The 25,493-nt window shown below is 61.8% G+C and overlaps 1 protein-coding gene across 1 annotated transcript in view; it reads left to right on the forward strand.

Moving 5' to 3' along the window:
• The window catches only part of TMC3 (transmembrane channel like 3), a gene marked incomplete at both ends in the record, with an annotated part of 35,643 nt that extends 16,468 nt beyond the window's left edge, over positions 1-19,175 (forward strand). Inside the window, 12 exons of the mRNA XM_080651575.1 lie at positions 1,033-1,142; positions 2,743-2,821; positions 4,818-5,054; positions 6,700-6,828; positions 7,062-7,129; positions 9,661-9,789; positions 11,847-11,957; positions 12,988-13,110; positions 14,702-14,780; positions 15,682-15,724; positions 17,516-17,771; positions 18,410-19,175. Of these exons, the coding sequence (XP_080507701.1) occupies positions 1,033-1,142; positions 2,743-2,821; positions 4,818-5,054; positions 6,700-6,828; positions 7,062-7,129; positions 9,661-9,789; positions 11,847-11,957; positions 12,988-13,110; positions 14,702-14,780; positions 15,682-15,724; positions 17,516-17,771; positions 18,410-19,175 (2,130 nt within the window). The remainder of the gene's footprint in view (positions 1-1,032; positions 1,143-2,742; positions 2,822-4,817; positions 5,055-6,699; positions 6,829-7,061; positions 7,130-9,660; positions 9,790-11,846; positions 11,958-12,987; positions 13,111-14,701; positions 14,781-15,681; positions 15,725-17,515; positions 17,772-18,409) is intronic.
• Positions 19,176-25,493: the final 6,318 nt, after the last annotated feature.

The raw sequence follows: 25,493 nt of genomic DNA on the forward strand, positions 1-25,493 counted from the left end.
CTTAGGCTTTTATATATATAGATTCCCATGACTAGAAAATCATTGAGGAAGGTTACAATTTCCTAATTCTTTCCCCAGTGGGGGGCGTGCAGGAGGCAGCCAATCTGTGATTCTCTCTCCTCAATGATGTTTCTCTCTCTCTCCTCTCTGAAATCAGTAAAATATATTTTTTAAAAAAAACATATTTTATTGATTTTTTACAGAGAGGAAGGGAGAGGGAGAGAGAGCTAGAAACATCGATGAGAGAGAAACATCCATCAGCTGCCTCCTGCACACCTCCTACTGGGGATGTGCCCGCAACCAAGGTACATGCCGTTGACCGGAATCGAACCCGGGACCCTTCAGTCCGCAGGCCGGCACTCTATCCACTGAGCCAAACCGGTCAGGGCAGTAAATATATATATATATATATATATATATATATATATATATATATATATATATATAATATATGTATATATTTTTAAAAGGATCATCAGTTCGCTCTCTGCCATCCCTTTTCTGTCGTTCCTAGTCGCTGGGATGTCTCACTCGCTCCCACCGCAGGTCAGGGCAGCAGGAACAGGAAGACATGGCCATTGGAAACGGGGCGGAAATGCTGGGGAAGGGCCCGTGTGGGGCGTTCAGTGTAAGCACAGTGGCGACACCGTGGCCTTTTGCAAAAAGCTAAGAAGCAGCCCTGGCTTGTGTGGCTCAGTGGATAGAGCGCGGCCTGCAGACTGAAGGGTCCCGGGTTCCATTCCCGGTCAGGGCACAGGCCCGGGTTGGGGGCTTGATCCCCAGTGGGGGGCATGCAGGAGGCAGCCGATCCTTCATTCTCTCTCATCATGGATGTTTCTCTCTCTCTCTCTCCCTCTCCCTGCCTCTCTGACGTCAATAGAAATATATTTAAAAAGTAAAAAAAGCTAACTAGCAGAGCTTCGGGGGTGGCCTCCGGTATAAGAGCCGAGTGGCCCCAGGCCGGGCTGAGGGCAGATGACAGCGGGGGAGGCTGAGGTGTGGCCCGGGCCCTCTGCAGCTCTGTCTCCGCAGGTGAGCGTGGTGGTCTCCCTGGTGACCATGATGGCGCCCTCCGCCTTCGACCTCATCTCCGCCTTGGAACGGTACCACCCGCGGACCACGCTGCGCTTCCAGCTGGCCAGGTACGTGCCTGCAGGAGGCGCCGGGGGCGGGCCCCCCTGTGCCCCACGGCGGGAACCCCAGTCCATCGAGAGCCCAGGCTGCTTCACTGTCCCCAAACTTAGCACAGCCCGGCCGGCGTGGCTCAGCCGTTGAGCGTCGACCTAGGAACCAGGTCAGGGTTTGATTCCCGGTCAGGGCACAGGCCCGGGTTGTGGGCTCCATCCCCAGTGTGGGGCATGCAGGAGGCGGCCGATCCATGATTCTCTCTCCTCATGGATGTTTCTCTCCCTCTCCCTTCCTCTCTGACATCAATAAAAGTTTATTAAAAATAAAAGAACTTAGCAGAGCTTCCCTGGGATGCATCCAAGATGAGCAGGATGTACAGGAGAGAAGGGGGAAGGAGGGGGAGAAAGAAGTGAGGAGGAGAGAAGGGGGGAGAAGAAAGAGAGGGGGAGAGAGAGAAGGAGGGGGGAGGAGCAGGGGAAGGAGAAAGAGAGGAGGGAGGAGGAGAGGGGGAAGGAGAGAGAGAAGGAGGGGGGAGGAGCAGGGGAAGGAGAAAGAGAGAAGGAGGGGGGAGGAGAGAAGGGGGAGGGGAAAGAGAGAGAGAAGGAGGGGGGAGGAGAGAAGGGGGAGGGGGAAGAGAGAGAGAACTGAGGTGAGGAGCATGTGTTGGTCCCGCCCTGCTGGGTCCGCGTGGCCTGATGGGAGGTGAGGTCACCCACGTGCATTTTAAGCTTTGCTTACAGCTTCCACCAGCGTGGACTGTGGGGTTCCTGTGGCTAAGCCAGGGGGCCGGGTCGGGTTGGGGGGGTCACAGGCTGAGCAACAGCAGGCGGGGAGCCCGAGGGGGCGTCCTGGGCTCCCCGTGGGGTCAGAGCAGCCACCACAAGTCCAGCTGCGAAGCCACTTCCCCACCCGGCCTCTCTCTGTAAACAAAAGCAGGAGGTTTCGGGGAGGGCTCGGGGTCAGGGCCTGCCCCCACCTTGGCCCCGTCCCAGGCCCTGGCCCACTGGCCAGGGTCGCTTCCTCTGTGACACTGAGCTGCCCCACCACCACGTCGGGGGCCAGGCTGTCCCTCTTCAAGGTCGGCAAGTTTTTTAAAAATTTGTATTGATTTCAGAGAGGAAGGGAGAGGGAGAGAGAGAGGAACATCTATGATGAGAGAGAATCACTGATCGGCTGCCTCCTGCACGCCCCCTACTGGGGATCGAGCCCGCAACCCGGGCATGTGCCCTGACGGGGAATCGAACCCGGGACCCTTGAGTCGCTGGCTGAGCTCTATCCACTGAGCCACACCAGCTGGGGCCGAAAAAGCCGTTTTAAACCAGACGCGTGACAGGCACACGGAGTGTCTGCACTCACCTCGGAGCAGCGCCGGCCCCGACCTCGGCTGCTCTGTGTGTGATGCTAAGGGAGGACACGGCACCCCAGGGGGAGGGCGCCCAGAGGCCCCGGGCCCCGATGGCTGAGGGGGGCCCTGGCACTCTGTGTTTCATCCCCCTGTAAGGCTCTGAGGGACCCCGCAAGGCAGCCACTGCCCCAGCCTCCCCGGCACGGCCCCCACGGGGCAGGTCTGGGACGTGGGCGTCGGGGTTGCGTCTCACGGGCCTCGCCTCTCAGGGTGCTGGTGCTGTACCTGGGGAACCTCTACAGCCTCATCATCGCCCTCCTGGACAAGGTCAACAGCATGAGCACCGAGGTGAGTGCCCCCCGCAGCCCCCTAACCGCGCCACAGACGGACAGACGGACGGACAGACACACACACAGACAGACACACAGATACACAGATATATATACAGACAGACAGATATACACATAGATATACAGATACATAGATACACAGATGTATATACAGACACATAAATACACACAGACACACATACACATAGATATACACACACAGATACACAGATACAGATAAATATACATATAGATATATACACAGATACACAGATACACACACAGGCACATATATACACACAGACACACAGATGTACACACAGACACATATATACACACAGACACACAGACAGATATACACATAGATATACAGACACACATATACACAAATATAGACAAATATACATATAGATATACACACAGATACACAGATATACATACAGACACATATATACATACACAGACATATAGACACACAAACATAAAGACACAGACACACAGCCCTGACCGGTGTGGCTCGGTGGATAGAGCGTCGGCCTGCGGACTGAAGGGTCCCGGGTTCGATTCCAGTCGAGGGCATGTACCTTGGTTGCGGGCACATCCCCAGTGGGGGGCGTGCAGGAGGTGGCTGATCGATGTTTCTCTCTCATCGATGTTTCTAGCTCTCTCTCCCTCTCCCTTCCTCTCTGTAAAAAATCAATAAAGTATATATTTTTAAAAGACACAGACACACAGATGGACGCAGGCACACAGACACACAGACAGATCTGCAGGGACAGACAGACACACAGGCTGATATATAAACAGACACAGACACCCCCCCACCCCCCGGGTGTCATGGCCAGCACCACTGCCATGTTCACACTCCCTGCGTCTCATCAACCCTCGCTCACTGCGGGCTCAGGCCAGTGGGAAAATTAGCCCCTTTACGGGAAAGACACTGAGGCCAGTGTGGCTGCAGGACAGCCTGAGCGAGAGCTGACGGGGGGATGGGCAGCCGGGGGGTGGGCAGCCGGGAGGGTGGGCAGCCAGAGGATGGGCAGCCGGGGGGTGGGCGGCCGGGAGGGTGGGCAGCCGGAGGATGGGCGGCCGGGGGGTGGGCAGCCGGGGGATGGGTGGCCGGAGGGTGGGCGGCCAGGGGGTGGGCGGCCGGGGGGTGGGCGGCCGGGGGGTGGGCAGCTGGGAGGGTGGGCAGCCGGGACAGCCTTAGAGAGCTGGGAGGAAAGAAGCGTTCCAGTAGGAACAGGTCACCGGGAGCCGCCGTGGCCCTGCCCCCCGTGAGGACGCCCACATGGCGGGGAGGGCAGGGCGGGAGGACCCTCAGGGCGTCTCTCCGGCGGCACTGCAGGAGCGGCGCCAGGACCGCGGCTCTGTGTCCCGGCCGTGGGTGCACAGACTGGCCTGGCCTGAGCACGGGGACTCGGACCTGGGGCCTCAGCGGGCGGAGCTCAGTCCGTCTGTGACGGGCAGCCGTGAGGACAAGGGGACACCACGCGTGTTAGCCCAGCGCAGCCTGGGCAGCTGCTGAGAACCACAATACACCCTCCACAGCTCTGTTCCCGATGGGGCCTGGGGCCGCTCCTCGCAGGTGGCTTTCTCCCAGGCTAGAGCGAGACAGAGGGACAGAGAGACGGGGGGACAGGGGGACAGGGAGCCAGAGGGACAGGGGGACAGAAGGACGGGGGGACAGCGGGACAGGGGGACAGAAGGACGGGGGGACAGAGGGACGGGGGGACAGAGACGGGGGGACAGAGGGACGGAGCCAGAGGGACGGGGACAGAGAGAGGGGGGGACAGAGAGACATGACAGAGGGACAGAGAGGGATGGGGACAGAGGGACGTGGGGACAGAGGGACAGAGGGACGGGGACAGAGAGACAGAGGGACAGCGACAGGCACAAAGGGACAGAGAGAGGGACAGAAGAGCTGATCCCTGAGCCGTGCAGTGACGAGGGGTTCTTACAGACTCATGGACAACCCCTTTCCTTCCCTCCCCTCCCCATCCCCGTCTCCGCAGGAAGCTGCCACCAGTGGTAACAGGAGTCACTGGCTGGGGGACCCCGTCCCCTCCACCCCCAGGACGGCCCCCGAGGGGGAGAAGTGGCCCACGCTGGGGCCGGGGCTCGGGAGGAACGGCTCGTGGGCCCTGGGGCTAGCCGGCGCCCCCGCGTACGCCTCTGCACTCTCAGCGGCCAACCGGACCGCCAGCACCCCGAGCCTGCAGGACCAGTGCTGGGAGACCTACGTGGGGCAGGTGCGTCCCCTCCGAGGCCCCAGATCCATCCGCACTCGCCAGCAGCTCTGGTGTCATCACCCCCATTCTACAGGAAAGAAAAGTGAGGCTCGGTGACGGCTTCGGGCTTTCCTGTCTCACAATCCGTCAGGGAGCCCTGGCCGGTGTGGCTCAGTGGATAGAGCTCGGCCTGTGGACTGAAGGGTCCGGGGTTCGATTCCCAGTCAGGGCACGTGCCCGGGTTGCAGGCTCCATCCCTCAAGTGGGGGGCGTGCAGGAGGCAGCCGATCCATGATTCTCTCTCATCATGGATGTGTCTCTCTCCCTCTCCCTCTCCCTTCCTCTCTGACACCAATAAAATATTTTTAAGAAAATTAGACCTCTGCAGCGTGGCCTGTGCGCTTGGCCCTGTTCCAAGGGCTTGTCCTCGTCAGATCCTATTGTCACCCTCCTGTAGGTGCAGGTGAGGAAACTGAGGCACAGGGCGTGCAGGCCCCGCCAGGCACCTGCCCTGCCCCTGTGCCCTGCCCCTGTGCCCCGCCTCCTGTGCTCTGCCCCTGTGCCCTGCCCCTGTGCCCCGCCTTCTATGCCCTGCCCCTGTGCCCCGCCTTCTATGCCCTGCCCCTGTGCCCCGCCTTCTATGCCCTGCCCCTGTGCCCCGCCTCCTGTGCCCCGCCTTCTATGCCCTGCCCCTGTGCCCCGCCTTCTATGCCCTGCCCCTGTGCCCCGCCTTCTATGCCCTGCCCCTGTGCCCCGCCTTCTATGCTCTGCCCCTGTGCCCCGCCTTCTATGCCCTGCCCCTGTGCCCCGCCTTCTATGCCCTGCCCCTGTGCCCTGCCTTCTATGCTCTGCCCCTGTGCCCTGCCTTCTATGCTCTGCCCCTGTGCCCCGCCTTCTATGCCCTGCCCCTGTGCCCCGCCCCTGTGCCCCGCCTTCTATGCCCTGCCCCTGTGCCCCGCCCCTGTGCCCCGCCTTCTATGCTCTGCCCCGGTGCCCTGCCTTCTATGCTCTGCCCCTGTGCCCCGCCTTCTATGCCCTGCCCCTGTGCCCCGCCCCTGTGCCCCGCCTTCTATGCCCTGCCCCTGTGCCCCGCCCCTGTGCCCCGCCTTCTATGCTCTGCCCCTGTGCCCTGCCTTCTATGCTCTGCCCTTGTGCCCTGCCTTCTATGCTCTGCCCCTGTGCCCCGCCCCTGTGCCCCGCCTTCTATGCTCTGCCCCTGTGCCCTGCCTTCTATGCTCTGCCCCTGTGCCCCACCCCCTGTGCCCCGCCCCCTGTGCCCTGCCTTCTATGCTGTGCCCCTGTGCCCTGCCCCTGTGCCCCACCCCTATGCCCTGCCTTCTGTGCCTACCCCTGTGCCCCACCCCCTGTGCCCCGCCTTCTATGCTCTGCCCCTGTGCCCGCCCCTGTGCCCCACCCCATCCCCCCATACTAACTGCCTGCTGAGAGTGAGTCAGGGCCCGGAGTGGTCCATCTCCTGCGGCTCAGACCGCTGTGTGTCCCTGTCCTGCTGGCCGTGGAAGTCCAAGTCCACATGAACAAATCCTGAGCCCCCGTGTGAGCCGGCGTGAATCAGAGGGGCCCGGTCTGCAGCCACGGGAAGGGCGGGGCGGGCAGGGCGGCGTGGTGGCCCGGGACACTGCGCTCACTGAGCCCCCCACGCTCCCAGGAGATGCTCAAGCTGTCCATCATCGACATGCTCTTCACCGTGGCCAGCGTCCTGCTCATCGACTTCTTCCGCGGCCTCTTCGTCCGGTACCTGAGCGACTACTGGTGCTGGGACCTGGAGAGCAAGTTTGTGAGGAGACGCAGCCTCCCCGGGGGCGTGGGGTGGCTGGACCCATCCTCCCTGGCGTGGGGGCTGGAGCCAGTGGGGCCCAGAGGGAAGGCCTGAGGCAGGGGAGGGAAAGGGGAGGGGGAGGGGGTGCAGGGCCAAGCCTCCCTGGGAGCAGAGGCTTCTCTGCGGGAGCTGCTTCCTGCCGGGCGGGGGGGGGGGGGCGCGTAGGTCACAGAAGCCCATTTTCTCTGCAGCCTGAATACGGGGAGTTCAAAATCGCGGAGAACGTGTTGCATTTGATCTACAACCAAGGCATGATCTGGTGGGTGTGCGGCTCTCAGCTGCTGCTTTTTAAGAGATATACACTAGAGGCCCGGTGCACGGATGCGTGCAGTGGTGGGGGGCGTGGCCTGCGGGGATGGGCCTGCTGTGGGAGTGACACTCATCCCAGTCAGCGGAGTGGCTGTGGACCCGCCCTGAGTGGCTGCTCCCACTGTGGGAGCGCACTGACCACCGGGGGGGCGGGGGGGGGGGCAGCTCATGCATTGAGCGTCTGCCCCCCGGTGGTCAGTGCGCATCATAGTGACTCGTTGACTGGTCGTTCTGGTCGTCCCGCCGTCTGGTTGCTGGGCTTTTATATATATAGACTGGAGGCCCGATGCATGACATTCATGCATGGGTAGGGTTCCTAGGCCTGGCTGGTGATCAGGGCCAATCTGTGGGGTGACTGGTGGGGCAGTTGGGGGGGCCCCCCACTGGCACCCACCTTGGCTGGCCTGGGGCCTGCAGGCCGGAGGCAGCTCCTGCGTTGAGCATCTGCCCCCTGGTGGTCAGTGTGCGTCATAGCACCCATCATTCTACTGGTAGTTCTGCCGTTTGGTCGACTGGCATATTAGGCTTTTATTATGTAGGATTTTTTTATTGATTTTTCAGAAAGGGAGAGAGAGAGAAACATCAATGATGAGAAAGAATCATGGATCGGCTGCCTCCTGCGCGCCCCACACTGGGGATTGAGCCCACAACCCGGCATGTGCCCTGACTGGGAATCGAACCGTGACCTCGTGGTTCATAGGTCGATGCTCAGCCACGGAGCCACGCCGGCCGGGCTCAGCTGCTTCCGGCCTTTGCTCACATCTCTCTCATCTGGGAAGATGGTCATGTGCTTTGTCTGGGCGGGCCGTGACCGTGATAGGTCCCTGGGGTGGCCCAGTTCTTGCCGACCGACCCAGACCCTGTCCCTCTCAAAAGCATCTCCATCTGGGAATTCAGGGTCGCCCCTCCTTCATCAGCCGCATGTGTGGGTGAATCCCTCAATCTCCCGCCCGGTGGCTAGAACCTGCATGGCTACCCATTTTCCCACGACTGCGGAGATTAAATGAGCGGAACTGTGCGAGGTCCGGCAACAGCGGCCGCGCCACGCGCCGATGAAACTTGAAGCTGGAAGTTCACTCACCAGCCTCCCACACACCAGCACTCTCACCCTTCCCCGTCTCACGGACATAAACAAGGCCTGAATTCCGCGGCACCAGAGAGAGTTTTGCTGACCTGACCAAAACATAGGTCTAGTTTGTATTCGGTCACACCGGACGGCCATTAGTGTGTTGGCTCTTGTCCCTTCCTTCCTTCCTTCCTTCCTTCCTTCCTTCCTTCCTTCCTTCCTTCCTTCCTCCTTCCTTCCTTCCTTCCTTCCTTCCTTCCTTCCTTCCTTCCTTCCTTCCTGTACACCTTTATTGATGTCAGAGAGGAAGGGAGAGGGAGAGAGAGAGGAACATCCATGATGAGAGAGAATCATCGATCGGCTGCCTCCTGCATGCCCCCTACTGGGGATCGAGCCCGCAACCCAGGCATGTGCCCTGACTGGAATCGAACCTCGACCTCGTAGTTCCTAGGTCGATGCTCAACCACTGAGCCACGCCGGCCGGGCCATCTTTTTTCTTTCTTTCTTTTTTTTTAAATATATTTTATTGATTTTTTACAGAGAGGAAGGGAGAGGGAGAGAGAGTCAGAAACATCGATGAGAGAGAAACATCGATCAGCCGCCTCCTGCACACCCCCCACTGGGGATGTGCCCGCAACCAAGGTACATGCCCTTGACCGGAATAGAACCTGGGACCCTCCAGTCCTCAGGCCGATGCTCTATCCACTGAGCCAAACTAGTTAGGGCTATTTTTTCTTTTGAGATGCTAAGGCAAGCATGTCAGACTCGTGGCATTTATTTCAACAAGGCATGCGGCCCGCGGGCCCGAGTTTGACATGCTTGTGGGAAAGGCGGTCAGGCCCCCGGCTAAGCAGCCAGGTGTGGCATCTGTGAAATTCTTGGTTGAAAACCCCTGCTGTGTCACCCTAGCTTGTGTGGCTCAGTGGATAGAGCGTCGGCCTGTGGACTGAAGGGTCCCGGGTTCGATTCCGGTCAAGGGCACATGCCCGGGTTGCGGGCTTGATCCCCAGTAGGGGGCGTGCAGGAGGCAGCCAGTCAATGATTCTCTCACATCATTGATGTTTCTCTCTCTCTCCCTCCCTCTCCCTTCCTCCCTGAAATCAATAAAAAAGGTAAAAAAAAAAAAAAAGAAAGAAAGAAAACCGCTGCCCTGACAGACGTGGAGAGCGTGCCCCAAACTGCACTTGCCTGTTATGTCCCGGGTCCGGGTGAGGGCCTCCCCGGCCACGTGTGCGGAGAGGGACGCAGAGGGTCTGGGAAACAGGGCCACCTCTCACCTCCAGGAGGGGGGGGTGGGGCCTGGGGTCTCAGATCTCAGGGCTTCCCCCCAGTTCCTCGAGCGCGGCGTTGGACCCCCCCAGGGGCTCAGGGCCACGGCAGACGAGGCACGCGTTCACGGCCCCTCCCGGTTCCAGGATGGGCTCCTTCTTCTCGCCGTGTCTCCCCGCCTTCAACGTCCTCAAGCTGATCGGGCTCATGTACCTGCGGAGCTGGGCGGTGCTCACCTGCAACGTGCCCCACCAGCAGGTCTTCCGGGCGTCCAGGTGGGTGGGGCCCGGCCTGGGGGGCGCAGAGAGCCTGTCCCCGGCCATCGCTGGCCCCATCCGGGTCCCCTGCGGCCAGGGCACAGCCCCCCCCCCGCCCCCCGCCCCCGGCCTGTCCTGGTTCATTCCCTCCCCGGGCCTTCCAGGGCCCAGCCTGGAATTAACCATCGCTCCCCGAGAGCTCCCGACACATTTTTATAAACTTTTTTTTTCTTTTTTAATCCTCCCCCGAGGATATTTTTCCACTGATTTTTAGAGAGAGAGGGAAGAGAGAGGGAGAGACAGAGAGAAACATCGATGTAGGGAGACACAGCGATGGGTTGCCTCCTGCCCGTGCCCTGACCAGGGCCCGGGCTGGGGAGGAGCCTGCCACCGAGGTCTGTGCCCTTGACCGGAACCAAACCCAGGGCCCTGTGGTCCACAGGCCGGCACCCTATCCACTGAGCCACACTGGCCCGGGCTTAAGAACTTTTACTGGAGTTTAATCACCAGTGGGAAGTGGCTTCATCAATACCCTGTTTGGATAGTGTTCACAAACTGAACGCCAGGGTGTCACAGCACCGAGGAGGAAGGGACGGGGTCTGACGTGGCCCATGGGTTATGCTCAGTAGCTGAGGGCTGAGGGCTGTGGGCTGGCCTCTCCTGGTTTGAGGGGGGCAGGCTGGGCCGGTGACCCAGGAAGTAAGTCCCTAGTTTGCTAAGCTGCTGTGAGCCCCCTGTTACCCCTCCCTGGGCAGTGGGGGGCAGATGGTGTTATGTTTGCAGAGTCAGACTGTGGGTTCTGTATCCGTCCCCGGGCGTGTGGCTGTGCTTCTGTGTCCCTGGGCGTGTGGCTGTGGGTTCTGTGTCCGTCCCGGGCGTGTGACTGTGGTTCTGTGTCCGTCCCCGGGCGTGTGGCTGTGGGTTCTGTGTCCGTCCCGGGCGTGTGACTGTGGTTCTGTGTCCGTCCCCGGGCGTGTGGCTGTGGTTCTGTGTCCGTCCCCGGGCGTGTGGCTGTGGTTCTGTCCGTCCCTGGGCGTGTGGCTGTGGTTCTGTGTGTCCCTGGGCGTGTGGCTGTGGTTCTGTGTCCGTCCCTGGGCGTGTGGCTGTGGTTCTGTGTGTCCCTGGGCGTGTGGCTGTGGTTCTGTCCGTCCCTGGGCGTGTGGCTGTGGTTCTGTGTGTCCCTGGGCGTGTGGCTGTGGCTCTGTGTCCGTCCCTGGGCGTGTGGCTGTGGTTCTGTGTGTCCCTGGGCGTGTGGCTGTGGCTCTGTGTCCGTCCCTGGGCGTGTGGCTGTGGTTCTGTGTCCCTGGGCGTGTGGCTGTGGTTCTGTCTGTCCCTGGGCGTGTGGCTGTGGTTCTATGTCCCTGGGCGTGTGGCTGTGGTTCTGTGTGTGTCCCTGGGCGTGTGGCTGTGGTTCTGTGTCCCTGGGCGTGTGGCTGTGGCTCTGTGTCCCTGGGCGTGTGGCTGTGGTTCTGTGTGTGTCCCTGGGCGTGTGGCTGTGGCTCTGTGTCCCTGGGCGTGTGGCTGTGGTTCTGTGTCCCTGGGCGTGTGGCTGTGGTTCTGTGTCTGTCCCTGAGCGTGTGGCTGTGGTTCTGTGTGTCCCTGGGCGTGTGGCTGTGGTTCTGTGTGTCCCTGGGCGTGTGGCTGTGGTTCTGTGTCCCTGGGCGTGTGGCTGTGGTTCTGTGTCCCTGGGCGTGTGGCTGTGGCTCTGTGTCCCTGGGCATGTGGCTGTGGTTCTGTGTCCGTCCCTGGGCGTGTGGCTGTGGTTCTGTGTGTCCCTGGGCGTGTGGCTGTGGTTCTGTGTGTGTCCCTGGGCGTGTGGCTGTGGTTCTGTGTCCCTGGGCGTGTGGCTGTGGTTCTGTGTGTCCCTGGGCGTGTGGCTGTGGTTCTGTGTCCCTGGGCGTGTGGCTGTGGTTCTGTGTCCCTGGGCGTGTGGCTGTGGTTCTGTGTCTGTCCCTGGGCGTGTGGCTGTGGTTCTGTGTCTGTCCCTGGGCGTGTGGCTGTGGTTCTGTGTCCCTGGGCGTGTGGCTGTGGTTCTGTGTCCCTGGCCAAGCGTGACCCGTGTGGCAGGCCTGCAGGTCCAACAACTTCTACCTGGCCATGCTGCTGTTCATGCTCTTCCTGTGCATGCTGCCCACCGTGTTCGCCATCGCGCGCTACAGGCCGTCCCTGCACTGCGGGCCCTTCAGGTGAGTGGCTCCGCCCCCAGGACGCCTGCACCTCAGCCTTCTCCTCCCGTCCCCGGTGGGCCCGATCCTCCCCCGGCGCCTTCCTGCAGCGTCTCTGCTCCTCGCTCCCTTAAGGAGGCGTGTCCCAGCCGGCACCCCAGAGGGCAGCAGCCTTGCTCGGTGCTTCAGAGAGATCCCTGCTGGTCAGGCTTCCCCCCCAGACCCAGAAGGTCCCTAAGACAGTCCTCGCCACCCCTGCTTCCACCGTATCCGTCAGGGCAGGACCGGGTCACCTGCCCCGCACGTGAGTTTTTGTTTTTGTTCCTGTTAATCCTCATCTGAGGACATTTTCCCATTGACTTTTAGAGAGCGTGGAAGGGAGGGGGAGAGACAGAGAGAAACATCGATGTGAGAGACACACTGATGGGTTGCCTCCTGCACCCGCCCCAACCGGGGCAGGGATTGAGCCTGCAGCCGAGGTCTGTGCCCTTGACCAGAATCGAACCTAGGAGCCTCAGTCCGAGGGCCGACGCTCTAACCACTGAGCCAAACAGGCCAGGGCTATAAGTCCATTTTGATACATCTATGGAACATTTAGGGTCTGGGTTTGTATACACTATTCACTCTCACACTCACACTCACATTCATACACTCTCACACTCACATGCACACACACTCATACACACTTGCACACACACACACTCGCACTCATACACACTTGCACACTCGCACACACTCTCGCTCTCACACTCGCACACGCGCACACACTCGCACACACTCGCTCTCACACACGCACACTCACACACACTCGCACACACTCTCGCTCTCACACACGCACACTCGCACACACTCACTGACACACACTGATTACAGACCCACCTCCAGCTGTGCAGTGACTGGGACTCTTCCTGGGGACCCCCCTGCCCCCCGTAGATGATGCTAGGGCCCTCCCAGCCAGGGGTGCACCCCCGCTTCCTCACTGACCTTGAGGACCGCCCTCCAGCCAACCAGGCCGCCCCCCTCTCTGTCCCCCCCCCCCCCCCCCCCGCAGCGGGCAGGAGAAGATCTACGACGTCGTGGCGGAGACGGTGGCGGACCTGCCCGCCTGGTGCGGCACGGTGGTGGGCTACGTGAGCAGCCCCGTGGTGATCCTGCCCGCCGTGCTGCTGCTCTTGTGAGTGCCCCCCTCCCCGCAGGCGGGGTCCCGCCCCCCCCAGTTCCATACAAATCAGGGCGTCTGTGCACGTCACCGCCGGGCCGAGGGCCTGAGCAGGGGCCTGGGCGGCGGGAAGGCAGCGGGAGAGGGTCCCCGCGGCCGCTGGCGTCCTGTGGGCCCACCGATGGGGCGCAGGCCATGGGCGCCTCCTGTCCCCGGGGGGTCAGCTGCCGCAGGAGGGCCCCGCTCGCTCTGGGTGGCACCGTGTGCCCTCTGGCCAGTCCCCTAGAGCCGCTCCCATCGGCGCCCACCGTAGCCCGTGCCGCGGAGGCTGCTGGGAAGAGCAAGACCAGGAGAGGGAAGCAGCCCGGCCCGGGGCTCCTGGGGCCTCGGTGCCCATGGCGGCTGCTGAGCCCTGGCGGAGGGGTGGCGCCCCCCTGGCGGGGACCTCAGCGAAGCGGGGCGGGTGGCACACCCAAGCTCTGAGCTCCCAGCCCCGAGCCCTGATCCCCGAGCCCTGATCCCTGATCCCCGAGCCCTGAGCCCCGAGCCCTGATCTCCGAGCCCCAAACCCTGAGCCCCGAGCCCCGAGCCCTGATCCCCGAGCCCTGAGCCCTGATCCCCGAGCCCTGAGCCCTGATCTCCGAGCCCTGATCCCCGAGCCCTGAGCCCCGAGCCCTGATCTCCGAGCCCTGATCCCTGATCCCCGAGCCCTGATCCCCGATCCCCGAGCCCTGATCCCTGATCCCCGAGCCCTGATCCCCGAGCCCTGATCTCCGAGCCCCGATCCCTGATCCCCGAGCCCTGAGCCCTGATCTCCAAGCCCTGAGCCCTGATCCCTGAGCCCTGATCTCCGAGCCCCGATCCCCGAGCCCTGATCTCCGAGCTCCAAACCCTGATCCCCGAGCCCTGAGCCCTGATCCCCGAGCCCTGAGCCCTGATCCCCAAGCCCTGAGCCCTGATCCCCGAGCCCTGAGCCCTGATCTCCAAGCCCTGAGCCCTGATCCCCGAGCCCTGATCTCCGAGCCCTGATCCCCGAGCCCTGAGCCCCGAGCCCTGAGCCCCGAGCCCCAAACCCTGAGCCCGAGCCCCGAGCCCTGATCCCCGAGCCCTGAGCCCTGATCTCCGAGCCCTGAGCCCTGATCTCCGAGCCCTGAGCCCCGAGCCCCGAGCCCTGATCCCGGAGCCCTGAGCCCTGATCTCCGAGCCCTGAGCCCTGATCTCCGAGCCCCGAGCCCTGAGCCCCGAGCCCCGAGCCCTGATCCCGGAGCCCTGAGCCCTGATCTCCGAGCCCTGAGCCCTGATCTCCGAGCCCCGAGCCCTGAGCCCCGAGCCCCAAGCCCTGATCCCCGAGCCCCAAACCCTGAGCCCCGAGCCCCGAGCCCTGAGCCCCGAGCCCCGAGCCCTGAGCCCTGAACTCCGAGCCCTGAGCCCCGAGCCCCGAGCCCTGAGCCCTGAGCCCTGAGCCCCGAGCGCCAAGCCCTGAGCTCTGATATCCGAGCTCCGAGCCCTGATCCCCCAGCCCGGATCCCCGAACGCTGAGCCCTGAGCCCCAAGCCCTGATCTCCGAGCCCGGAGCCCTGAGCCCTGAGCCGCCTCTCCTCCCCAGCATGCTCATCTACTACCTGCAGAGCATCGCCCGGTCCCTGAAGCTCAGCAACCGCCAGCTCCGCATGCAGATCCAGAACGCAAGTACCGCCCCTCCCCGCCGTGCAGAAGGGGCAGGTCCCGCCAGCAGGGGGCGCCCATGAGGCCTCTCATTCTCAAATCCCTGGGACTCCCGGCTTCCGCGGGGGGGTGCAAGGCCACCTCTCTGCCTCCCATTGCTGAGAGTCCCCAGGGGCAGCCCCCATTTGCCCAGGAATGAGGCTGCCCCAGCATTGGATGCCCGAGCACTTGAGCGCCATCTGGTGGCCATGCCCAGCCCTCTTCCGGGGGCTTTTCCGGGGGCTGTGCTGGGCGGGCGGGGGGAGAAAGGATTCCTGAGATCCGTGTCATCGTGGGCATCTGAGCCCAGAGGCACTATTTGGGCCCAAAGACCACCTTTTCCTTACCTTTTAGATTCTGGTGGTTCTTAAACCTTAGCTGTCAGAACAGTCAGAGGGAGCCCAGCCCCCCCCCCCCAATCCTTCCACACTCTCCACTCCTCCCACACCCAGCGGCTCCCCCAGGACCAGCACCAGCTTCACCCCGTCCCAGAACCCCACGCCAGGAACCTCCACCTCTTTAACTCTTTTAAAAAACACCTCCCATGAATATCGGTTCCGGTACAGAAGTACTAGCGCGTCCCCTAAGTCCTTTAACAAGGAGCATTTGGAGCAGCAAAAGGCGCCCCCGTGTTGCCCGGCACATTTGTCTGTGACCCAGCCACCCGTCACTGGCGGGACCTCATGGTCCATCCGGGGCTGGAATGCCCCCTGTGAGGCGTGAGCGTTAGGCCCAGGGGTCAGTGTTCGCTGCCCCGGGGGCCGGGTCACGGCCAAAGGTGGCTCATGTGGTTTCCCCGAGAACAGCACTTGCCCCTGCTTCCTGCTGCATCCAAACGAACCCCGATCCCCGATCCCCGCGTGATTACCGTCTATGTTGCAGGCGAGATCGGAAGATAAGAAGAAGGCTGCCCAGGTGGTGGAAGGTGAGTACGAAGAGCAGTGAGCGGGCGTCCTCGTGGGCGGGCGTTTAAAGACCGCGTTCCCGGCGCACGGCTGGCGAGCACTCCCGCCACTCTGCTTTCCCCGCTCACCAGGCACCCAGAAACGGACTCTGGGGACATACGTGTGGGTTTAAGTCTACAATGTTCACGGTACACCCGGGCCTGCGAGTAACCCCGGCGCAGGTGTGAAGTCGGGAGGAAAGGGCGGAGCAGGGGAGGAAACCAGAGAACGTCTCTGTCTTGTTCGCTCTTGTGCTTCTCTCCATGTCCCGTGGGTTCCTTGCAAGGCCCCCCTCAGGCCTCTGCCCAGGCCCCGCCTCCTAATTAGGCCCAGGCCCCGCCTCCTTATTAGGTCCAGGCCCCACCTCCTTAGGCCCAGGCCCCGCCTCCTTGGGCCCAGGCCCCACCTCCTTAGGCCCAGGCCCCGCCTCCTTATTAGATCCAGGCCCCTTCCTTATTAGATCCAGTCCCCTCCTTATTAGGTCCAGGCCCCACCTCCTTAGGCCCAGGCCCCGCCTCCTTAGGCCCAGGCCCCACCTCCTTAGGCCCAGGCCCCGCCTCCTTATTAGATCCAGGCCTCCTCCTTATTAGATCCAGTCCCCTCCTTATTAGGTCCAGGCCCCACCTCCTTAGGCCCAGGCCCCGCCTCCTTAGGCCCAGGCCCCACCTCCTTAGGCCCAGACCCCGCCTCCTTAGGCCCAGACCCCACCTCCTTAGGCCCAGGCCCCACCTCCTTAGGCCCAGGCCCCACCTCCTTAGGCCCAGGCCCCGCCTCCTTATTAGATCCAGGCCCCCTCCTTATTAGATCCAGTCCCCGCCTCTTTAGACCCAGGCCCCACCTCCTTATTAGGCCCAGGCCCCGCCTCCTTATGCCCAGGCCCCCTCCTTAGGCCCAGGCCCCGCCTCCTTAGGCCCCTCTGCCCACAACTGCAGGGCAGCGCCCAACCACAGTCCCGGCCGGGCCAGGGTCCTGAACAAGGAACCACACCCCATGGCACACCTCATCCCCCTTCTGTCCCCCCACCTGAGCTCAGAGGGAAGGAGAGACTCCCCAGAAACAGGGAAAGAACGAGGAGCAGGAGTCGGCCCGAAGGGGGACCGGCAGGCACAGCTGCAGGGGGGCAGTCCCGGGGCCCCTCACGGCTCAGAGGGCGGTGGCAGAACTGGCACAGGGCGCGGTGTCCCTCGGAGAAGGAGGGAGGAGACCCAGAGGGCCTGTGGGCGCTCGGTCTGCTCGCTGAGCACGTGGGAGGGGCCGTTCCCCTGGGAGGAGGCCTGCGTGAGGGCCCAGGCCCCCGACCCCGCCCGCCCACGCCTGGAGGTCCCTGTGGGGGACGCGGCTCAGGCTGTAACCCCCGCCCTGATGGTCTGGTGTGTCACTCAGGGCAGAGGCATGGCTTCCTCGGGTTCCGGTAGCATCGGCCAGGGTCCCCGTCCCAGTTCCAGGTCACGCCTTTTTCCCAGCATGCTCTGTGACTGTCCCCCAAACCTCGCCATCGCCCTGTAAGCTTTCTGCTACCCAGCCCAGAGGCAGAACCCGAGCCGGACGCTGGGGGTCACCCGCTACGCCTCCTGGGCCCCGACGGTGCGCCCCCAAAGCCTGGGGCCGGCCTGGCTCCTCCACACCCCCGCCAGCTCTCTGTGGACTAGGACGCGTGGTGGCCCGGGGGGTGCCTGCAAGGACCAGCTGTGGGAAGTCATGACACGTGCAGTCCCATCCCCCTGACCGCCCCGGCTCCCCCAGCTCACTGCTCACAGCCTCTCTCCCTGCAGCGCGGATCCAGACCCAGGAGGAGGGCCCCACGAGGCTGTCCCGCGACGGGGACCCCGGCAGCCAGCCGCCTCTGACCCCCGTGGGGACACCCCATGACAATGGCCACGCCATCAGCGTTGACTCGCCCAGCAGCAAGAGAGGCCGGGGGGACACGGCCGTCCAGCCCGCGCCCCAGAGCCCCCCGCCAGGGCCCGGCAGCCCCAGCGCCCTCCTCCCCGGCGCCCCCAGGTCCTGGCCAGAGCGCAGCGCCAGGAGGTGAGCTTGACCCCTGCCTCCTGGAGGTGGGCAGGCGCTGCGTGACCAGGGCTAGCCGTCAGCATGGCTGTGTCTGTCATGGATGGGGGGAGGGGGGAGGCGGGTCTGGGTTTGTCCCCCACACGGGGCAGGGGGAGTGTTTTTGTTTAAAGACAATGACTAAGTTAACAAAGACCCGGAGTCTCGTTGTGTGAGGGGTTGAGCGCCTGTCTCTGTGGGTCCTTGACAAGGCGCAGGTTCTGGGTGACTGTGAGGCTGGACAGTTGTGTGGCTGAGGGAGCGAGGGCATGCTTCTAACCAGTGCCGTCCCACTGTGTGCTCCTGGCCACCCCACTGTGTGCTCCTGGCCACCCCACTGTGTGCTCCTGGCATTCCCACCGTGTGTTCCTGGCCGCCCAACTATGGGCTCATTGTCATTCCCACCGTGTGTTCCTGGCTGCCCCAATGTGTGCTCCTCCTGGCCGTCCTACTGTGTGCTCCTGGACCAAGGGGCCTCGATGGGACCTATTAGCAACTCCCTGGGAGCCTCCCTGGAGATGCGCCGCGCCCTGGAGGCATTAGGGCTCTGTGAACCCCGGGGGCCCAGCGGCGGGGGCAGGAGAGCGCCGGCCATGCACGTGACCACCCCCATCCCACAGGCACCCCCGCGGTCCGCAGGCGGGCCCAGGCGACCGGCCCAGGAGCAGGCCCCGCGCCCCTGTGACGTCTGCAAAGCGCATTGAGGATGTTCACTCCGAACCGCTCTTCCAACGGTGCTGTGAGCGCATGCGCCCGGGGGGCTCGGCCTCGGGGGCCCCTGCCTCCAGGTACCACTTCGTCAATGAACGTGACTCCCACAAGAAAACCCACCCGATGCTCTGGCCAGAAGGACACTTCAAGGTCGATGCCTCCGCGGCCGTGGTGGAGGTGGAGGTGTGCCCCAGGAACGTGCGCTGTGCGTCAGGGGCCCCCCGACTTGCAGGGGAGCTGAGTGACAGCGAGGAGGAGCCCCTGAGAGGAGGCCCGAGCCTGAGGCCTCTGCACCCCCGCTCCCTGGGCGGCCTGCCCGGGGCTCCCCACTTCTATGTTGGCAACAGGTCGGGAAGCTGGGGATGGGGGCACGAGGGTTTTGGGGGTCACCTCGATGCTCCGAGGTATGTGCAGAAGAAGCCACGCCCCCGGAACGCCCCGCACCGCCACCCCCCGCTGCGGCCCAGGGGCAACCCCCAGTTCCAGCCGCCCCTGGCGGAATCGGACTCCCTGTCGGCGTCCAGCAGCGACCCCCAGGACAGCGGCGCCGACCAGTACCTGCAGGTCAGCCGCAGACACAGCCGGCCGCCGAGGTGCGCGCGCCCCGGGGGCAGGAGCCAGGCCCCGAGGCGGGAGCGCGCCGATCTGAGCGGCCTCATCTGCTCACACGTCTAGCGGGGCTCCCGGTGCTGGGGTCCCCGAGATCAGAGCCCCCCTGTCCCCGCTCCCGCGCTGGGGGCCTCCCCTCCTGAGGGCGCCTCCGGACAGCGGCTGGTCGCAGGAGACGCATGGGCTGTGTGCGGGCGTCTCCTGTGCCCACACCGCCCCTCGTTTCAAAGACTCAGCCTTTGCCCCCTCCGGTGCCCGCGACGGGAGGCCGGCCGAGGCTGTGCGAGCACAGAGGCCGCCTGGGAGGCTGACTGTCCGGATCCTGGGAAGCCTGCGGGTACCTCCATCCTCAGCTCCGCTCACCCATCAGCCCGGGAGGGAGGGGCTGCCGCGGACCGCACCGCCTCCGTAGGCTCATGACTGGGCCCTGTGCCTGTCAATCAGGCTGGACACCGAGTCTGGAGGCGGCAGGACCTGCAAGGTTTCTGGCTCCTGGAACCTGGGAGGACAGGCTTCAGGCTCAGCTGGATCCAGGACCTCAGAGGTCTCCACCCTCAGCTCTGCTCCTGCTTCTGTCTGTTCCCTCCTGCAGCCACAGGTTCCCCAGAATTCCCAGCCTCAGGAAGGCCCCCGTTACAGCCCAGCCCCTCCCACCAGGTCTTCCCTGGAAGCTGAACCCCTTCCGTGCTGTTATGGGGGGTTGGGCAGCGTGCGTCCCATTGCAGGATTAGCCAGATGGCCACCCTCTCCTGCTTCCATGGCAACCGTCACTCTTCCGTGCCTCCTGCCCCTGACTGATGCCTTGGGGACAGGGGTGGCGCACCCCAGTGACTGGCACCTAAAACAGGAAGCGATCTAGAATGCCAGGGACACCCTTCTCTGTGGGTGCCCGCAGAGTTCCGGGACCAGGTCCCCGCTTCCACACTTGTGGCGGGGCTGTGGCACGGGCTCCGGGGACACCCGGCAGTTTTGGGGGCAGCCCTGCCTCTGGGGCCTGCGGTGCAGGGTGTGTGAGGGGAGAGCGCAGGCCCAGCAGGCCCTGCAGGGTTCCTGCACGTGGGCACAGCCAGGACACACCCAGGCTGCAGCACCAATTGCCTTTCCCAACTGCTCAGCACGGGCCCCAGCGCCCAGCTCTCAGCATGGGCCCCAGCGCACCCAGCTCTCAGCACGGGCCCCAGCGCACCCAGCTCTCAGCACAGGCCCCAGCTCACCCAGCTCTCAGCACGGGGCCCAGCGCACCCAGCTCTCAGCACGGGCCCCAGCTCACCCAGCTCTCAGCACGGGGCCCAGCGCACCCAGCTCTCAGCACGGGGCCCAGCGCACCCAGCTCTCAGCACGGGCCCCAGCGCACCCAGCTCTCAGCATGGGCCCAGCTCTCAGCACACCCAGCTCTCAGCACGGGCCCAGCTCTCAGCACACCCAGCTCTCAGCACGGGCCCAGCGCACCCAGCTCTCAGCACGGGGCCCAGTGCACCCAGCTCTCAGCACGGGCCCCAGCTCACCCAGCTCTCAGCACGGGGCCCAGCACACCCAGCTCTCAGCACGGGGCCCAGCTCTCAGCACGGGCTGGTTAACACAGCGGGACAGCAGGGGGACGGGCTGGCAAGCACCCGCTTTACCTGTAATAGCAGCAGTAATAGCAGTAGCAGCAGCGATGCAGTGAGACAGTTACACAGTGTTAGCGAGACAGTGTGACAGTAATAGTGTCCCAGATGTTACAGATGTAACCAAAGTCCACGCTCACCCCTCTAGCCTCACGCCTCCCCACACCACCTCCGAGAGCTTGGTGTATATCCAGTTTGTGGAGTATAGTTATATACATGTGTAAGTGTATGTTATGTGTGTGTGGAAATGCATGCTATGTACATGTGTGAAAGTGTATGTTATATATGTGTGTGTGTGAAAAATGTATCTCATAGACATGAGTGTAAATGTATGCTATATATGTGTGTAGATGTACACGTTATATGTGTGTATAAATGTACGTTATATAAGTGTGTAAATTTACATGTTATATAAGTGTGTAAATGTACATGTTATATATGTGTGTAAATGTACATGTTATATATGTGTGTAAATGTATGCTATATATGTGTGTAGATGTACATGTTATATGTGTGTATAAATGTACGTTATATAAGTATGTGTAAATGTATGCCATATACGTATGTAGATGTACATGTTATATGCATGTGTATAAATGTACATGTTGTATAAGTATGTGTACATATATGCTATATGTGTGTAGATGTACATGTTATATGTGTGTATAAATGTACGTTATATGTGCGTATAAATGTACATGCTATATGTGTGTGTGCATGTTATGCGTGTACATGTTATATACATATGTGTGTAAACGTACCTGTATGTGCAGAGGCATCCGTAAACAGCACCTGTGTTTAGCTCAGCAGATCTGTCACACGCACTACACTGCCTGCACACACGTGTGTGGGGCCTGCTGGGGACATACAAAGCAGCTCATTCACGCGCTGCATGGCGTCCATCCTGTGGATAAAGTGCCCACTGCCCACCGCTTCCCATCGACAGGCATGGAAATCACCTGCGCAGGTGCCAGCGCCGACCCGGAGGCCCTGGCTCCGCGGACGGGCAGGGCCAGCTTCGCCCCGCGCTGCCCTGCTGCCCCCGGGTCCAGCCCCCGACAGACGCGCGGGCAGGGGATGGGGGACCATTTCTCTCGCGACCTCGCCAGCGCTTCTGATCGCCCACGAGGCCGGTGTGGCCAGCCGGGTGGGACATGCATCCACGTGGTTTGAACGAACGTGCGTTTCCTGGATCCGCACCCCGCCCGGCTGGGTCCGCAGCAGCCACAGCGCAGGGAGCAGAAGGCACGCACCTGCGCTCCCCATAAGCCCATGCGCGGGGGGAGGGGGGAGGGTAGAGAGGGGGGGCTGCACAGGTCCCTCCTGCTGTCCGGTCGGCGTGCCGGGAGCAGGGGCGGGAGGGAGTCAGAGGCAGTGAGGGTGGGAGCCACCTGTTCGGATCTCTCCCTAAACGCCTGGGGGACACGCTCCCCCGGGACTCAGATCAGCACAGGCGCCCCCATTCATAGGAAGGGTGGGTCCTTGCTTAGGGGGCCCCCCCGGGTCACTCCCGCGTTTTGGAATTCGTGTAGGGCAGCAGCTGCAGAGAAAAACCCTCTGTGGGTCCCTAAGACTCCCTTCCCTGGTCTGGGTGCTCCGGTCGCCCAGCCACCGTGTGTGTATGTGTGCGGGGGTGGAGGGCGTTTCTGATTTACTTTTTAAAAATATATTTTTATTGATTGAGGGAGACAGAGAAACATCCATGATGAGAGAGAACCATGGATTGGCTGCCCCCTGCACGCCCCCCACCGGGGATCCAGCCCACAACCCGGGCCTGTGCCCTGACCGGGAATCAGGAATCGAACCCGGGACCCTTCAGTCCACAGGCCGACGCTCTACCCACTGGGCAACACCGGCCAGGGCTGCTTCGCCCTTTGCCGGTTCCACGGTAAACACGGCATTTCCTTGGAGGAAGCAGGAGGCAGTAAGGACACGAGCAAACGTGAACCAGAAGCGGGGCATGTCCGCTTGTGTGAGTTTCCTGGCCCGAGAAATGGGGTGTGGTCTCTGCCTCCTGGTGCCGGGGGGGCGGGGCCCTGAGGGGGCGGGGCGGGGCCCTGAGGGGGCGTGGCATCCTAGGGGTCAGGTGCTGGGGGAGTGACAGCGTTGCTAAGGGAAGAGCAGGCAAACACACTCCCCTCCCAGCACAGCCGCCCCAGCACCTGCCTGAGCTCCCCAGGAAGCAGCCGCAGGTCCTCCCCCCTCCCCCGCCCCGAGTCTGCGCACAACACGGGCTCCATCCAGGGGTCTGCGCTGTTACTGTTCACGTAGCATCGCGGCTTGTGGACACGAGTCCATCCGCTCCGTGAGCCCGGCTCCCCATGCCTTATCCATCTTTTTTTAAAATATATATTTTATTGATGTCAGAGAGGAAGGGAGAGGGAGAGAGAGGAACAGCCATGATGAGGGAGCATCAGGGATCGGCTGCCTTCTGCACCCCCCCCCCCACTGGGGATCCAGCCCGCAACCCGGGCCTGTGCCCTGACCGGAATCGAACCCTGACCTCCTGGCTCCTAGGCCGACGCTCCACCACGGAGCCACGCGGGCAAAGGAGCCCAGGGAGCTGAAAACAGCTTTAAACCCACGCTCCGCTCTGCTGAGCATACACACGTCTTCCGTGTTTGCTGTCTAAGGACCGTCACCTCCACAGCAGGACCCACTGCCCCCCGCTGTGGCCAGAGCTTTGTCCCCAGACCAAACTGCAGCTTCGTGGGAGTGTTTGAGATGGATACCAGAGGCCCGGTGCACGAAATTCGTGCGCGGGGCTTGGCCCTCACAGCCCCTCACAGCCCTGGCTTCATCTGGAAGGACGTCCTGAAGGTCGTTCCGCTGGTCGGTCTAATTAGCATAATAGCTTTTCATTAGATAGGATTTTCCCAGAGGTTTTTTAAAAAAATATTTTTTATTGATTTTTTTTTTTACAGAGAGGAAGGGAGAGAGATAGTCAGAAACATCAATGAGAGAGAAACATCGATCAGCTGCCTCCTGCACACCTCCTACTGGGGATGTGCCACAACCAAGGTACGTGCCCTTGACCGGAATCGAACCCGGGACCTTTCAGTCCGCAGGCCGACGCTCTATCTACTGAGCCACACCGGTTTCGGCCCCAGAGGTTTTTTTTTTAGTTTAAAAGTTCCTACGTGTTAGCAGTTAAACCGATTCAGTGATACATGATGATAGAACATGATAAGGAGCCCTGGCTGGTGTGGCTCAGTGGCTAGAGTATTGGCCTGCGGACCAAAGGGTCCCAGGTTTGATTCCGGTCAAGGGCATGTAGCTCGGTTGCAGGCTCGCCCCCCACCCGGCCCGGGCCCTGGTCGGGGCACATGCAGGAGGCAACCCATCGACGTGTTTCTCTCACGTCGATGTTTCTCTCTGTCTCTCCCTCTCTCTGTCACCCTCTCTAAACATCACTGGAAACATACTTGGGTGACGATTAACAACAAAAGATAATAATAAAGAAAATGATAGGGAAATACACTTAGCCTTACTCCCTACTGTCAACAGCTCCTTCTATACCTCCCTGGTATACATATGTAAACATATGAGCACATGTCTAGTTATTTCCCACTCCACGTACACACATAACCTGTAACACACGTGTGGCATTACACACATTGATTGTTATGCCGGCACCATTCTCATGGCTGTCCATTTGTCAACTCCAACCTGGAGGCCCGCCGCCTGAATGAGCGCTGTTACTGTCCTCACTGTGCAAATGAGGAAGCTAAGGTGTGCAGTGGCCCGTCCCTCCCCAGGTCACACCAAGGTGGGGATGCCGAGATGTGAACTGAGCTGGGGAGTGACCGGGCCAAGGTGGGGATGCCGAGATGTGAGCTGAGCCGGGAGTGACCGGGCCAAGGTGGGGATGCCGAGATGTGAGCTGAGCCGGGAGTGACCGTGTAGGTCACAGCCAAGGTGGGGATGCCGAGATGTGAGCTGAGCCGGGGAGTGACCGTGTCACCTGCCCCCCCCGCTGACCTCCGGCTGACATTCCCTCCCTCAGGTATCCTTGTCACACACACCGCTCCTCGTCAGCACATTCGATTTAGAGAGGAGAAAGGGGCAGGGGATTTAGAAAATATGAAGTTATTTTTATGGATTTCTTCATTTTCTGTTACTCCTCACTCAGGGACATTTTCCCGTTGATTTTTAGAGAGAGGGCGAGACAGAGAGAAACATCGATGTGAGAGAGACTCATGGATGGGCTGCCTCCTGCCCGTGTCCCGACCAGGGCCCTGGCTGGGCAGGAGCCCGCCCCCGAGGTCTGTGTCCTTGACCCGAATCGAACCGGGGACCCTTCAGTTCCCGGGCCCACGCTCTATCCACTGAGCCACACCGGCCAGGGCTATGAAGTCATTTTTAAAGTTAAATGTAAAATACCACTTACCTCCTCTATAGAGAGTAAACCGCCCCGGTTAGAATAGTCTGCCCCCCTCAGCTCCTCTTTCTAGCCTGTCCTCGCTGCACCGAGCACCTCGGGGCGCCAGCTCCCGTGCCCCCCATCCACGCCACGGGGTGGCCACTAGGGAATATCCCGTATCCACAACGAGGGCGTCTCCAGTTGCAAGTCGTGCCTTTGTGCAGGAATTACTGGGTGAAAAAAAACAAAACACGGAAGTTACCATTTTAAAAATAATGTTACTCTTAGAAAGTTCATGAAGCATACACGCTCACGCACAGCGCATATGCTTCTCCCATTGAAAAGGCCCCCCTTGTTTTGATACGGGGTTCCCTCCGCGGGAGGAGGCGCCGCACCCTCGGTAGCCCGGTTCCT

This window comes from Plecotus auritus (genome assembly GCF_963455305.1).
Source record: "Plecotus auritus genome assembly, chromosome: 15".
Classification (NCBI taxonomy): domain Eukaryota; kingdom Metazoa; phylum Chordata; class Mammalia; order Chiroptera; family Vespertilionidae; genus Plecotus; species Plecotus auritus.